The 13,813-nt window shown below is 43.2% G+C and overlaps 1 protein-coding gene across 3 annotated transcripts in view; it reads right to left on the bottom strand.

Moving 5' to 3' along the window:
• AGK (acylglycerol kinase) overlaps nucleotides 1–13,813 on the bottom strand; it is an 80,744-nt gene that overhangs the window by 5,738 nt on the left and 61,193 nt on the right. For all 3 annotated transcript variants that reach the window (XM_030308589.1, XM_030308590.1, XM_030308591.1), the window contains exons 11-13: nucleotides 9,532–9,589; nucleotides 5,030–5,177; nucleotides 4,493–4,590 (exon numbers count right to left, since the gene is read on the bottom strand). In XM_030308589.1, the coding sequence (XP_030164449.1) occupies nucleotides 4,493–4,590; nucleotides 5,030–5,177; nucleotides 9,532–9,589 (304 nt within the window). The remainder of the gene's footprint in view (nucleotides 1–4,492; nucleotides 4,591–5,029; nucleotides 5,178–9,531; nucleotides 9,590–13,813) is intronic.

The following is a 13,813-nucleotide window of genomic DNA, read 5'->3' as shown; positions in this document are numbered from 1 at the left end:
GGAACCCACTGGAATCACCGAGGCAGATGATGGTGGCTTAGAGCAGTGACTCGGGGAGATCGTGTTAAGCACTGGCAGTAATTAGAAGGTGAAGCCACCAGCACTTCCACAAAGATGTGGAGGGGAAAGAGGGTGGCTTCAAGATGTTTGGCCTGAACAACAGACAGAATGGAATTACAGTCAACAGCAATGGGGAGTCTGGATGGAGCACCAGCATCCAGGGGTGGAAGAAAAGAACAGGAGCTGTTGTGGACACACTGAAATTGAAAAGCATATTAGCCATCTAAGGGGAGAAGTAGACAGTTATACACAGAAGACTAGGATTTGTTTTTTACAAATAGTGCATGTGCAAAAATCAACATCGTAGACACACAGAATTACATGAGAAGACTCGCTCAGTAGATGCTGGAAAGGGACGTGATAAAATTAAATATCCATTCATGATTAAAAAAAAAAAAAAAAACCCTTAGCAAATTAGGAACAGAAGGGAACTTCCTTCATCTTCCAAAAGGTGTCTACAAAAAAAATCCCATCAAGGGGCACCTGGGTGACTCAGTCAGTGAAACGTCCGACTTTGGCTCAGATCATGCATGATCTCATGGTTCACGAGTTTGGGCCTCGCGTCAGGCTCTGTGCTGACAGCTCAGCCTGAAGCCTGCTTCAGATTCTGTGTCTCCCTCTCTCTCCGCGCCTCCCTTCAATCACACTCTGTCTCTCTCTCTCTCTCAGAAAAGTAAATAAACATTTTTAAAAAGTCCCATCAAACTCAAGAATGAAGCCACGAAACCTTTCTGTCTACATCGGAGTAAGACAATGACGTCTGCTAGCCCTGCTTCTACTTAACACTCAACTGAGGTCCCAGCCACGGCGGTAAGAGAAAAGATTAGAAGGCCAAGTAGTTGAAAGGAAACACAAAACTTGCACCACTTGCAGCTGATATGGATGAATCCCTAGGAAATCCAAAGGAATCCATAAATGATAAATCAGAACTTGGTCATAAGATTGTTGATCACATATCTATAAAAAATCAATTACATGTCCACCTAAAATATTTGAAAATGAATTTTTAAGGGATACTATCTACAATAGCATCAAAAATTAAGATAACCAGGAATATATCCAACAAAAGACAACATGTTAGAGAAAACTATAAAACTTCATTGAAAGGCATTAAAAACCTAATGAAGAGCTATGCCACTTCATATGATAGCAGAGTCAATATTATAGAAATGTCATTTCTCCTCAAACTGATCTACCGATTCAGCATAATCCTGATCAATATGACAGATTTTTATGTGAAACCTAATAAACCTTTTAAGAAATTTATAGAGGTCAAAGAGCCAAGAACAGCCAAGAGACTCTTTAAGAAGAAAAACACTGAAGGACTTATAAAACGATAATAATTAAAAGCAGCATAGTACTAATCCAGGCCTAGAAAATCAGATCAATTGAAGAGAGAAACTGCAAACACGTCCATGCATACCTACACTTACAATACAACGGGGGTTTACAGCAGATGGGGGAGACGAGGGTGAGGAAATTCAGTAAATGCTGCTTGGACAACTGGCTTTCTATCAGAAAAGATTATAAAACTGAAGCCCTGCCTCCATCATTCACCAAACTCAATTATAGGTGAAAGTGTTTCTTTCTTTTTTCTTTTTTTTAGAGAGAGTAAAAGTGTTTCTTTTTAAAATAAAAATAGAATCATGTGATGCATACCACACTAGCCTGGTTTTTCACTTAACAATATATGATAACTATCTTTCCATGTCCGTAAACAGAGAACATTTTAAATAAATGCACCAGAATGTATTTAACCAGTCCCTTGGTTCATTTGTTTCATACACTTTGCTATTATAAATACAGTGAACAGAGCGGAACAAGAGATCCTAATTTGCACACACTCCACACCCCTTAAAGCCTCTTTGACTCTGAATGTACTTTTTTAAACGATAAATGAATTTTGAGCTATTACATGGCGGCATCATTGTCTTTGAATTATTTTATTGCATTTGCTTCTATTTCTACAAAGAGGTGTGGAAAAAGGAAATGAATGCGCTGCTGCGGGTGATAAGCAGCACAGTACCCTACACTCTCCTAATTGCATGTGGCTAATCTTGAGCCACAATCACATCCTCGACTGAACTCCATCCATTCACTGGTATTCCATCATCAGAGAAAAGAACGACGATGAGGAACATGAACAAAATACTAGAAACACACATTATCAGAGACTGGGTATAAAAGCAATGCGTAATTAGAAATTTTATCTTTCTTCTTGAAATCCTCCGGAACAAAAACTATTTTTTCAACCTTACTACATTCACTCCCACCAGTGTGTTCAGAATCCCATCATGTAAGAAGGGCATGTCTACACCACGTATGCATCTGACTGTTCCTGTACCATAAATTCTGGAAACATACTTAACAGGGCCAACGGTGTGCTTATGTTTTAGATGCCTCATAGAGATCACCAAGATGCCATCAAGAAAGGGTGTTCTGATTTACCGTTCCAGCAGAAATGCACGAGAGTGCCCACTCGCCCACCGACCCACCGACCCCAACAGGGCACACTAGCATGCTTAATTTAGGACATTTCAATAGTTATTATTTTAATTTGCACTTCTTCGGTGTTGAGAGTTTTTTCTGTTTCCTTACCCATTACATGTTTATAAAAGTTACATCTACCTGATAAGGTAGTTCTAAGGATCCCATGAGTTGACACTATGTAAAATTCTTAGGACAGTGCCTTGCTTACATTCAGCAAATGTAAGCTATTTTTTCAGGTTTATGTCCTTTGTGAATTTCTATTCTTGTTCTGTGCCTATTATTTATATTAGTACTCTGCCTATTTCTTAAGAATTTGTTATAAAAGAAAGCTATTAACTCCTGCTCTATCACTTCTTTTTCCCAATTTGTCATTAAAAGTTTGTTTATAGTTTCTTTCATTATGAGTAGGCAAATGCATCAATAGGATTTTTGCTTTAGATGCCATGCTTAGAAAGACCTGGTCCTCCCCAAGTTTACATCAATAATCACTTAGCTTTCAGTCGAGTGCTTTCATGGTTTTATATCTTTCTAATTTAACTCTTTAATCCAACTTGAATTAATCTAGGGGAAGGAAGCTGTGTTATCCAAATCTTATAGAACGGACACATATTACTCTTATAGTTGGAAAACAAATCAGTACTCTGTTAATATTAGAGGCGAACTCCCCACGGTACTCATACGTTCAATCCCCACGTTCAGTCTCCAGACTGACTGGGTCAAGTGTAAACATACTACTTGGATCTACATAAAACCCGATCTTAGTAATTGGTCCACAGGTTAGGACAACTTTTCTATTAGCATTCTCACTAACATAAACTACTAAGGTTTTCTCTGTAACAGGGGTCAGAAAACTCCAAATGGCCCGAGAGTCAATATTCTAGGCTTTGGGGCCAGAGAGTCTGTGGCAACTACTCGACTCTGCCGTCATGGCACGAAAGCAGCCAGACAGCATGTATGTGAATGAACGTGGTTCTTCCAATTAAACTTTACTTATGGACATTGAAATTCGAATTTCCTATTCTTTCTGCACATCACAAAATATTCTTTTTGATTTTCTTACACCCATTTAAAAATGTAACATCGAGGGGCGCCTGGGTGGCGCAGTCGGTTAAGCGTCCGACTTCAGCCAGGTCACGATCTCGCGGTCCGTGAGTTTGAGCCCCGCGTCGGGCTCTGGGCTGATGATGGCCCAGAGCCTGGAGCCTGCTTCCGATTCTGTGTCTCCCTCTCTCTTTGCCCCTCCCCCGTTCATGCTCTGTCTCTCTCTGTCCCAAAAATAAATAAAAACGTTGAAAAAAAAAAAATTTAAAAATGTAACATCGATTCTTAGTTTGTGGGTTATACAAAAACAGGTGGCAGACCAGTGTGCCGACCTCTGTATTATGTCAACATTTTTTGGTGCATTGTCAATAGGGGCACAATCCAGAACTTTCTGCACTAACGGAAACATTTTGTATCTGTGCTTTCCAGTGTGGTAGCTACTTGCCACTATGGCTAACGGGCACTTGAAATGTGGCTATTGTGACTAAAGAAATGAGTGCTAGAGTTATTTAACCCAAAGAGCCACGGGTCTAGAGGCCACTGCAGTGGACAGTGTATATCAACAGACTGGATTCTATGTATGTATATATATCTTTTTTTTCTCCTGGGGACCTAAGTCCATACATTTAATGTAGTCACAAAAATAATGGAGAGTCGCTCAGGTAAAGTTCCACAATTTTCTATTCCCACGACAAAAGGGAACAGGTCAACTTTTCGTGTCTACTAAGCAGTGGCCAGAATCCTTGCTCAGAGCCCATTAAGCGGGCTGTTCACTTGCTGTTTCTTTTCATTGCTATTATTCCTTAAAAGCACACCACACCCTCTTCTTCCCTTTCCTTTCCTCTCTCTCGGTCACTTTTCCCAGATACCAAATGCTCTTCTAATAAAGAGCCACACTCACCGTCAGGTCCAGCTGGCTGTTCCGTGTGGTGATGGACAGTTCAATGGTGGACAGCTGCACTTCTTTCCAGACCTCGGGGCTCAGCTCCTGGGACAGGGCTGCGTGGGTGCATGAGACTCAGGTCAAGTGCTCCCGTTAGCGTTCCACCACTGCCCCACCAAGGGCCAGCTGCCGGCTGCTCCGCTTGGCCTCCTAAGCCTGGCTGCTGACTCTCCCCCCGTTTCCTTCCCCAGCTCTTACACACAGGACAAAGAGCCACGCGCCAGTGGCATCTCTACGCCTGCGACACCCCTACCCAAGCAGCCACAATAACATCAAGCTTGGTGACAGAACGGGGGAGCCGCAGTTGGTCGGCAAAGGCACGGGCTGCTGCCACATCCGGGACGCTGTGCTGACTCGGGTCCTGCTCTGTGGCGCACACACGGCTAATTCAAGGATCCTTGAAAGGCTCCCCCTGCGCGAGAGAAGTCTCTCGCGCTGATCTGGGGCCCAGGCCAGGCAGTCCCGAACGGGCCGCGGCACCACCACACGGCTCACCGTCCTGCGGTTGGGCCCAGAAGGACGCGAGCCTTCGCAGGATTCTCCTGTACAAAGAGGGCCGGGGAGGGGTCTCTTCTGCTCCACTGGGAAGTCTCTCTGTGGGTCCCGTGTACGAGATAGAGGCTTGATGAGTCTGAGGCCACTCCTTTTAATGTGAAGAGAGAAGCTTGTCAGGCACACACCGGTCCCAACTCTGGGAGTATCTCTACCTGCACCTGCCTGGACGCTAATTAATAATCTCTCGCTGACTGGAATCATCTCTACTTTGCAGCATGGAGTCCCCAAGCTTTCTTTTCCTACCAAAGGCCTGTCTTCTATCTTGAGAACCATGAACTCCGTGACTGCTGCCTCCACGGCTCTCACAGAGCAGAAGGTCCGTGTGGACTAACCTCCACTGCTTACGCTTCTCCAAAAACAACCATTTGAATGAGCATACAATCATCCCATAAAGAGTTTATCTTCGGTTTACAGAAAATGACACAAAAATGACACGCATGCAGTCCCGCTGCATCGAATACCTTCTTCACTGCTGGAATCGTACTCCACACAGAGGCCAGAGTGGCTTCGGCCAGCCTCGTGATCCAGCCCAAGGCTTCAAAGTCCATCATTCTCACACTCTAGATTTTTTTGTCTTCTACTTCCTGACACCCCAAGCCCACCTCATCAGTGACTACAGGAATAATTAAAACAACACCCTAGCCTCTCAGTCCTTGACATCATCTCTAATCCCCGCCCCAAGCCACCCATTTCCATGGCCACATCCTGGTCGTTCCTGTTACCCAGAACTATTCCACCATGGAAGTCTAAAACCTTGATATCCTACTCTCTAACCACACCCCATATTCTTCTTTTGACTGATTCTTTTGTGCTCAATATACCTCTTAGGGTGAACCACTCCTCCCTGTTCTCAGAGTTCCATGCAGTGAATTACAAAGGAGTAACAATTTTGGTTTCTCTCTCTCTCTCTCTCTCTCTCTCTCTCTCTGAAAGCGGCCGTCCTGGGGACTCTGCTTCCTACAGCAGTCTGCCCTGAAGGAGACATTTTAAGGGGATGAATTCAATTTGGAGTACTCGGAAATCTGATTGTGACCGTATTATCTAAGCTGTGTCCTTTACTCCTGCTGACATTTATAAGGCTGGTATTTTGATCTCCCTCTGCCTGGTTCCTGCATTTGCTTTCATAACCTGGTTCAGACTCAGAAGAGGAAGACAGGAGTGTTAGTTTTAGAGCCCTGAATATCCTAACCACACCACATTTCTAATCACATTGAGAATTCCTGTCCCTGACCCCATTTCCTTCAGTACCTAATTAACAGTTGATTACTTCAAATCGCTCCTTTCCCATCACTGTTGGCTCTCTTATGTCTTTGGTGTTCCATAGTAGGGGCCCTGAAAAGCCCCTATTCTGGATCAGTCTTATCACTAGGTTTCTGTACTTGCACATCATGGCTCAGTGTTATTAGAAGGGCAAACAACACTCCAGCTAAGAACTGATACAGGGAAAGGGGCACATGAGTGTCACAATTCTTGCTCTCAGGTTCTCAATGCCATTTGATAATCCTTCTCAACCTCCCTGTTTTCATCTTTCTTCAAATCCCCCCTCCCACTACCACCCACCTCGTTTTCAACAGATCACTTTGCTCCCTACGCTTCAGCGAGACTATCGAGACATCAGTGAGAACTGCCTGAACACTCTGTAAACCTGTTTCCACCTGGACCTCTGCTTTATTTCTCTTTTGTCTCAAGGGAAAGGGCTCCCCTTCCTCTGTTCAAGGCCCATCCGTGGGCCCCACGCCCTCCTTCCCGCACGTGCATTTTGCCACCTGTCATGCTTTGTGTCTCCCCTCACCTGTCCCTAGTCTCCCTTTCTCTTGTTTCAGGGTATAAAGACACGGCTCTCTCTCCAATCAATAAGAACAACACTCCACTGGCCCCATATTTCTCACTAGTTTTTGCCTTTTCTATCTCCTTCCCGTCAAAGTCAGGCTTCCTGAAGGAGTGGCCCAATCCTGTGTCCACTTCTTCCCCTCCCATTTATTCCCTAACTTGCTTCAATGTGGCTCAGCAGCTCCACTCAGGAGGCGACCAGACCTTCAGAGGCCGCCGAGCTCAGGGGACACTTTCCTGCCCTTATTTAGCCTCTGTGCCGCTGCCTCACGAGGCTCTGGCTCCCACTAGTGTGCGTGTGTCCCCTCCCGGGGACTTCCCTCCCCCCGGGCTCCGGCTCCGGAGGCAGCTTTGAGGCTCTTTAAATGCTTACATTGCTTGGGGCCATCCCTGTATCCCTGACCATCTGTCCTGCACACATCCTCATCCAACCCACAGTCACAATGGCACTCAGACACTTACGATGTCTACACCGGTCTCTTCAGACCAAAGTCTCAATTATGTCTCCACTGGCCTGTACCCCAGGGAGGTTACACTCCATATATGCCAAACTAAACATTTCATTTCTCTTTGCAAACTTGATCCTACTCTAATATTGGCAATGTTGATGGAAAACTCTAGGTAGCCAACTAGTCCCTGAGACCAGAAATCTGGGGGTCCCATACTCTCCTTCCCACTTGTGAGGGGTCAACCTCAGTATCTCTGTAATCTATCCTCCTTGTCGACACGCACTGTTCTCACCCTACGTGGGCCTCATCCCCTCCCACCTGACTTACTTCCACAATCTTCGATCTGGTGCCCTCGCCTTAACCGCCCACTGCCATCTCTTGTCTACACTGCTGACAGGTAACTTTTCTAAAATGCATACCTGCTCATGTCTCTCCCCTGCTTAAGACTCAGTAACTCCCCAACACTTTAATGGTATAAGTTAGATCCCACATTCAGACCTGCCGTGACCGGCCCCTCCCCAACCCCCCAAAACCCCCTTCCTGCCATTCTATTACACTGGCCACGTGACAGCACAGGGCCATCCCACAGTGGCTCCTCCACTCAGAATTCCCTTGATCTAGTCTTGTACAGATTTCAAACTTTAGTAAAACTGTTCCCTGCTCTGAAAAGACTGCTGTCCCTGAGTCAGATATGAGTGCCCCTCCTCTCCGCTCCCACCTCATCCTTCCATGCTCTCCCAGCACTTGCCAAACCACGGATTTACTTGTCCTTCACATTCTCCTTCTTGGGGGCAGGAAACCGGCCTTAATTGACTTTGTATTCCAAGCATTAGCAGGGCTTGCCACAAAAGATATTAAAAACCGTTCAATGGGCACCTGGGTGGCTCAGTAGGTTAAGCATCTGCCTTTAGCTCAGGTCGTGATCTCGCAGTTCGTGAGTTCAAGCCCCACATCAGGCTCTGTGCTGACAGCTCAGAGCCTGGAGCCTGCTTCGGATTCTGTGTCTCCCTCTCTCTCTGTCCCTTCCCCGCTCTCACTCTCTCTCTCAAAAATAAACTTAAAAAAAAATAAATAAATAACTGTTCACTAAAGAAATGGTGGAACCAGTTCACATTCTCCCTACTCTACAACTTAAATAGGTACTCTATTCTTCCTAAATGCACCTACTACTCCACCACTGAAATTATTCTCTTAAGCAAGAGTAACAATGCATTTTGCGTTTTAGTCTGCTTTCAGTGTAGAAACACATTGTCCTCCAAGTTCGTTTTCATAATCATGTAAATTGGTTACCCCTAGTACTTTAGGGATTTCATGTTTTTACATTTCTTTAACACAGTGGGAATTTATTTAGAAGGTAAAGGGAGCTTTGTTTTCCAAATGTTTTGCAATGGACATACATCACTTTTATAGTTAGAAAAACACTTGATACTCTGAATATTAACATTAGAACCAAGGTTTTCACTACAAACTTCATCTGCCAATTTTCAGATTGACCTGCCAAATTTTGTGTTTAGAGCTTTGATTTGCATAAAAGCTGAATACAATAGATCACCCGCAGATAAGGATGACTTTCCTATTAGCATTTCCATTAATACACATTGTTCAGCTTTTCTCTATGCCAACATTTTTCAGTGTATAGTCTATAGCTGCAGCACTGCCCGATAGAACATTCTCCAATGTTGGAAATATTCTTTATTTGTACCGTCCAAGACAGTAACTACTACCCATATTTCGCTAGCACTGTCTGAAGCAGACTTCATTATACACAAGTCTGTACGATCCTACATTCAGATACAAATCTCCAATTCATTTCCAGATACTAATACAGATACCCTTACAAATCACTGATGAGATCTAGGTCATTCTGTTTCAGGTTTGTCTGGCAAGAGTGAGTGAATAAATAGGCAAAAAAGAAATGGAATATCAACAACAAATTAAGTATGGGTTTGGTAATGGAGGGAATGAGCTGGTAGAGGAGGGGTGACTGCTTAGTTAACAGGAATGCTTTCTGCATTCGTACCTATGTAAATATCCCCCATTTTACAGCATTGGAGCATGTCATATGTATCTGTAGCAAGGGATTTTTCAAAATCCAAATACACACATCACAGACTAACAACACAATAACACAGGGCAAATTTCTACACTGTAAATTGCATTTACCTTAAGAGTACTGAAGAAGTGAGCCGCTTTGGTTTTTAGGGGACCAAGGTACCAGTACCTGAGAAAGATCAAGATAAAAATCTAATTAGAAAATTAAGAGAACTGGGGTACCTGGGTGGCTCAGTTGGTTGAGCATCCAACTTCGGCTCAGGTCATGATCTCACAGTTTGTGGGCTCGGGCCCCACGTCGGGCTCTGTGCTGACAGCTCAGAGCCTGGAGCCTGCTTCGGATTCTGTGTCTCCCTCTCTCTCTGCTCCTCCCCTACTCACATTCTGTCGCTCACAAATAAAGATTTTTTAAAAATTTTTTAAAGAAAATTAAGGGAACTATCAACATGATAGAGACCATTCATGAAGGACACTACATTCGATTTCTGCCTCTACTGGGAGCACTAGTCATGAGGCCCCTAGTGTGAGCGGTGTACTAAGAATTACACTCTACTCTGAGCTCTGGAGGCTTAGGGATTGTGCTTTAGCAGAAAAAAGTAAGGCAGTTAAGTTTTTAATCTGCATTTCAATGCTGTGTCGAACAGCGTGTAATTAGTTATACACTGGATATAGATCCTTGCAATTTGTAAGAAATACATAATCAGCAACTCCCTGACTCTCTCAATTCCCACGTATCACTGTAATGTACACTTTCAACCAGAGAACGTAGTGGAGTCTACATTCAAAAGTGCAATGAGTGGAGGACAATGAAGCCACAATGAGAGGCAGATGCCAGGTGATCTGGTGTGTGACTCACAAGCTAAGTGACTGTATCCTGTATACCATGTTCTCTCTCTCTCTCTCTCTCTCTCTCTCTCTCTCTCTCACTCACACACACACACACACTCAATTAAAATCTGTAAATCAGCATAGCTTCACATTACTCGTGTTATACAGCTTTAAAATGGCAAGTGTTAAATCTAGGAATGAAGAGGGTCTTCATGTTGCTAAATACATAAGAGCCTGGCGTAAAGAGAAAGATGACTACTGGAAACTAGAAAAGTGGCATAAAATCGATTCCTCTTCCGCTCCGGCCCCTACCAGCACATCTGAAGTGCTCCCTATTTGATTCTGATCAATATGCATTTATTTAGCACTTACTATGTATATGAAGCAAACAGAAGAAATACAGAGTATAAAATCCCTGCCTTTGAAGGCTTATAATTTGAGAAAACCCAAAAAAGTAGCAGAAAATGATAAATGACCATGTATATATATATATTGGTATAAACCGATCGCCGTTTATTGGTAAGGAGAGTCAAGAAGGGATAAGAAATCACTGAGGGCCGAAAATCGTCAGAGCAGCCACGCCTATATAACGAATGGCTCTGGAGCAAAGTAAAGGTGTGGGATTTAGGAGGATTGTTTGGATTTAGATACATGGAAGAGGGAAAGGAATCATTCTAGGCGAGAAGAGAAGCAAAGGCACAGGAACCACTGAGAATAACACCCACAGCAAAAACTTAAAAGTAAAGATATGTAACCATGGAATTAGAGTTGATGACAGATTAAGTTGGGCCTTGAATGCCAAAATAAGGAGGTTTGATAGGCTCCAATGAGCCATGTGGAGCCATCCTAATTATTATCCAGGTTAATACTGTGATGCTACTAATGAGGGCCTTGATCATCTGATTTAAGCTTACGTAATAATTGACTTCTCTTCCCAGCTAGCCAGAGAGAAAGGCGGTTTATTTCTCACTATCCATAGTTCCACTCATCTCTACCAATAGCAGAACTTGAGATGCACTCGTAGCCTGATGGCCAGCTAGGAAACCATGGTTTGCAAGCCTACTGTTTCTCCCACAGCACACGGAGCAACTCGAGTCCTACTCGAGGTGTTAGAAACCACCATCCAAAATTTTAAAGTCACTGTTCCAAAACCAACCAAAATACAGACAAGTGTGTGAGATATCCCTATGACCTATGCTAGTGTTCAGTTGTCAATGAACACATTTCAGGAAGCCATTTGTTCTCATCAGACTCTTTCAGGGAAAACTAAGCAATTCCTCTTGATGGAGTTGCTGGTATTCGAGATCACAGATAAAACCTAGGGTGATTGGTGCAGTCAAGGTAATCATGGCAATCTTGCAAATAAAAACAATGTGAAACGCTAAACAACTGCAGGGCGTAGTGTAATACAACCCATCCCTGACATTCCACTCTCAGGAACTTCATCGGCAGGATACAAAAGTGAGACAAGTACGAGAAATTTCCGTAAAGAAAGTGTGGTGGGAAAGCCTATGAGGAAAGAGTTTTCTTGATGAAAGCTATGTGTCAGATCGATCATAACTCATTTAAACTGCACTAAACCTGTAAGTCCGATGTTAAGGAAAGTTAAAAAAAAAAAAAAAAAAAGGCACCACCCACCAGATATGGACCAAACCTCATGCAGTGTCTCCTTGGTCCCACCTCAGGAAGCCTTTGCCTGCACCACCACCCTCCACTTCTAACAGAACACGGCACACCCTCTCTCCAAGCCAATAGTTTCATTTAGCACAATGAACTTTGCAAAAATAAGTCCATTTCTGTGGAAGCCAGCGACAGCTGCTCATCCCTGACTCCACGGGTCTGTTTCTTCCAGCTCCAAACACCACCAGGCGTCCACCTTTCTTCCCTCTCAGATAGGCAGCCTGCGGTCTCTCAGTCTGCTAGGCTTGAGTTATACAGTGGATAGATTTACAAGAATATACAAGAAATACATAGTCAGCATCCGCCTGACTCTCTCAATTTCCAAGTATCACTTCGTGTAGCTAGGCTTTCAAAAAGAACACATCTCAAGAAGTTGCTCTGGCCGAGGTCAAAGAGGTTTCTGCCTGGGTTCTCTTCTAGGATTTTGATGGTTTCCTGTCTCACATTTAGGTCTTCCATCCATTTTGCATTTATTTTTGTGCATGGTGTTCAGAAAGTGGTCCGGTTTTCCCAACACCATTTGTTGAAGAGACTATTTTCCCTCAGATACTCTTTCTTGTTTTGTCAAAGATTAGTTGGCCATACAGATGTAGGTCCATTTCTGGGTCTTCTATTCTGTTCCACTGATCTATGTACCCATTTTTGTGCCAGTACCATATTGTCTTGATGACTACAGCTTTGTGATATAGCTTCAAATCCAGAATTGCGATGCCTCCAGTTTTGTTTTTTTCAGGATTGCTTTGGCTATCCCTTTTGTGGTTCCTGACAAATCTTACATTTGTTCTGGCTCTACACAAAAATGCTGGTGGTATTTTGACAGGGGCTGCATTACATGTGTAGATTGCTTTGCATAGTATAGATATTTTAACAATGTTTGTTCTTCCAATCCATGAGCACGGAAAGCTTTTCCATTTCTTTGTGTCCTCTTCAATTTCTTTCATCAGTGTTCTATAGTTTTCAGAGTACAGAACTTTTACCTCTTTAGTTAGGTTTATTCCCAGGTATCTTACTGTTTTTGCTGCCATTGCAAATGAGATCAATTCCTTGATTTTTCTCCTGCTTTGTTATTGGTGTATAGAAAGGCAACAGATTTCTGCACATCGATTTTGTATCCTGAGACTTTGCTGAACTCATGTATTAGTTCTAGCAATTTTTTGCTAGTCTTTCAGGTTTTCTACATAGACTATCATGTCATCTGCAGATAGTGAAAGTCTGACTTCTTCCTTGCTGATTTGGATGCCTTTCATTTCTTTTTGTTGTCTGATTGCTGAGGCGAAGACTTCCAGTACCATGTTAAATAGTCATGGTGAAAGTGGACATCCTTGTCCTGTTCCTGGCTGTAGGGAAAAGGCTCTTAGTTCTTCCCCATTGAGGATGACATTAGCTGTGGGTCTTTCGTATATGGCCTTTATGATGTTGAGGTATGTTACGTCTATCCCTACTTTGTTGAGGCTTTTCATTAGGAATGGATGCTGTATTTTCTCAAATGCTTTTTCTGCATCTATCAACAGGATCATATGGTTCTTATCCTTTCTTTTATTAATGTGGTGTATCATGTTGATTGATTTGCCAATATTGAACCAGCCCTGCAGCCCAGGAATAAATTCCACTTGGTCATGGTGGATAATTCTTTTAATGTACTATTGAATTCAATGTGCTAATATATTATTGAGAATATCTGTATCCATGTTAGGGATATTGGCCTACAATTCTCCTTTTTAGGGGTCTTTGTCTGATTTTGGAATCAAGGTAATGCTGGCTTCTGGCTTCATAGAGTGAGTTTGGAAGTGTTCCTTCCATTTCTATTTTTTGGAACAGTTTGAGAGGAATAGGTATTAACTCTTCTTTAAAAGTCTGGTAGAATTTCCCTGGGAAGCCATCTGGC

Source organism: Lynx canadensis, chromosome A2 (assembly GCF_007474595.2).
Source record: "Lynx canadensis isolate LIC74 chromosome A2, mLynCan4.pri.v2, whole genome shotgun sequence".
NCBI classification, from domain to species: domain Eukaryota; kingdom Metazoa; phylum Chordata; class Mammalia; order Carnivora; family Felidae; genus Lynx; species Lynx canadensis.
This window is presented reverse-complemented; position numbering and strand designations above follow the sequence as displayed.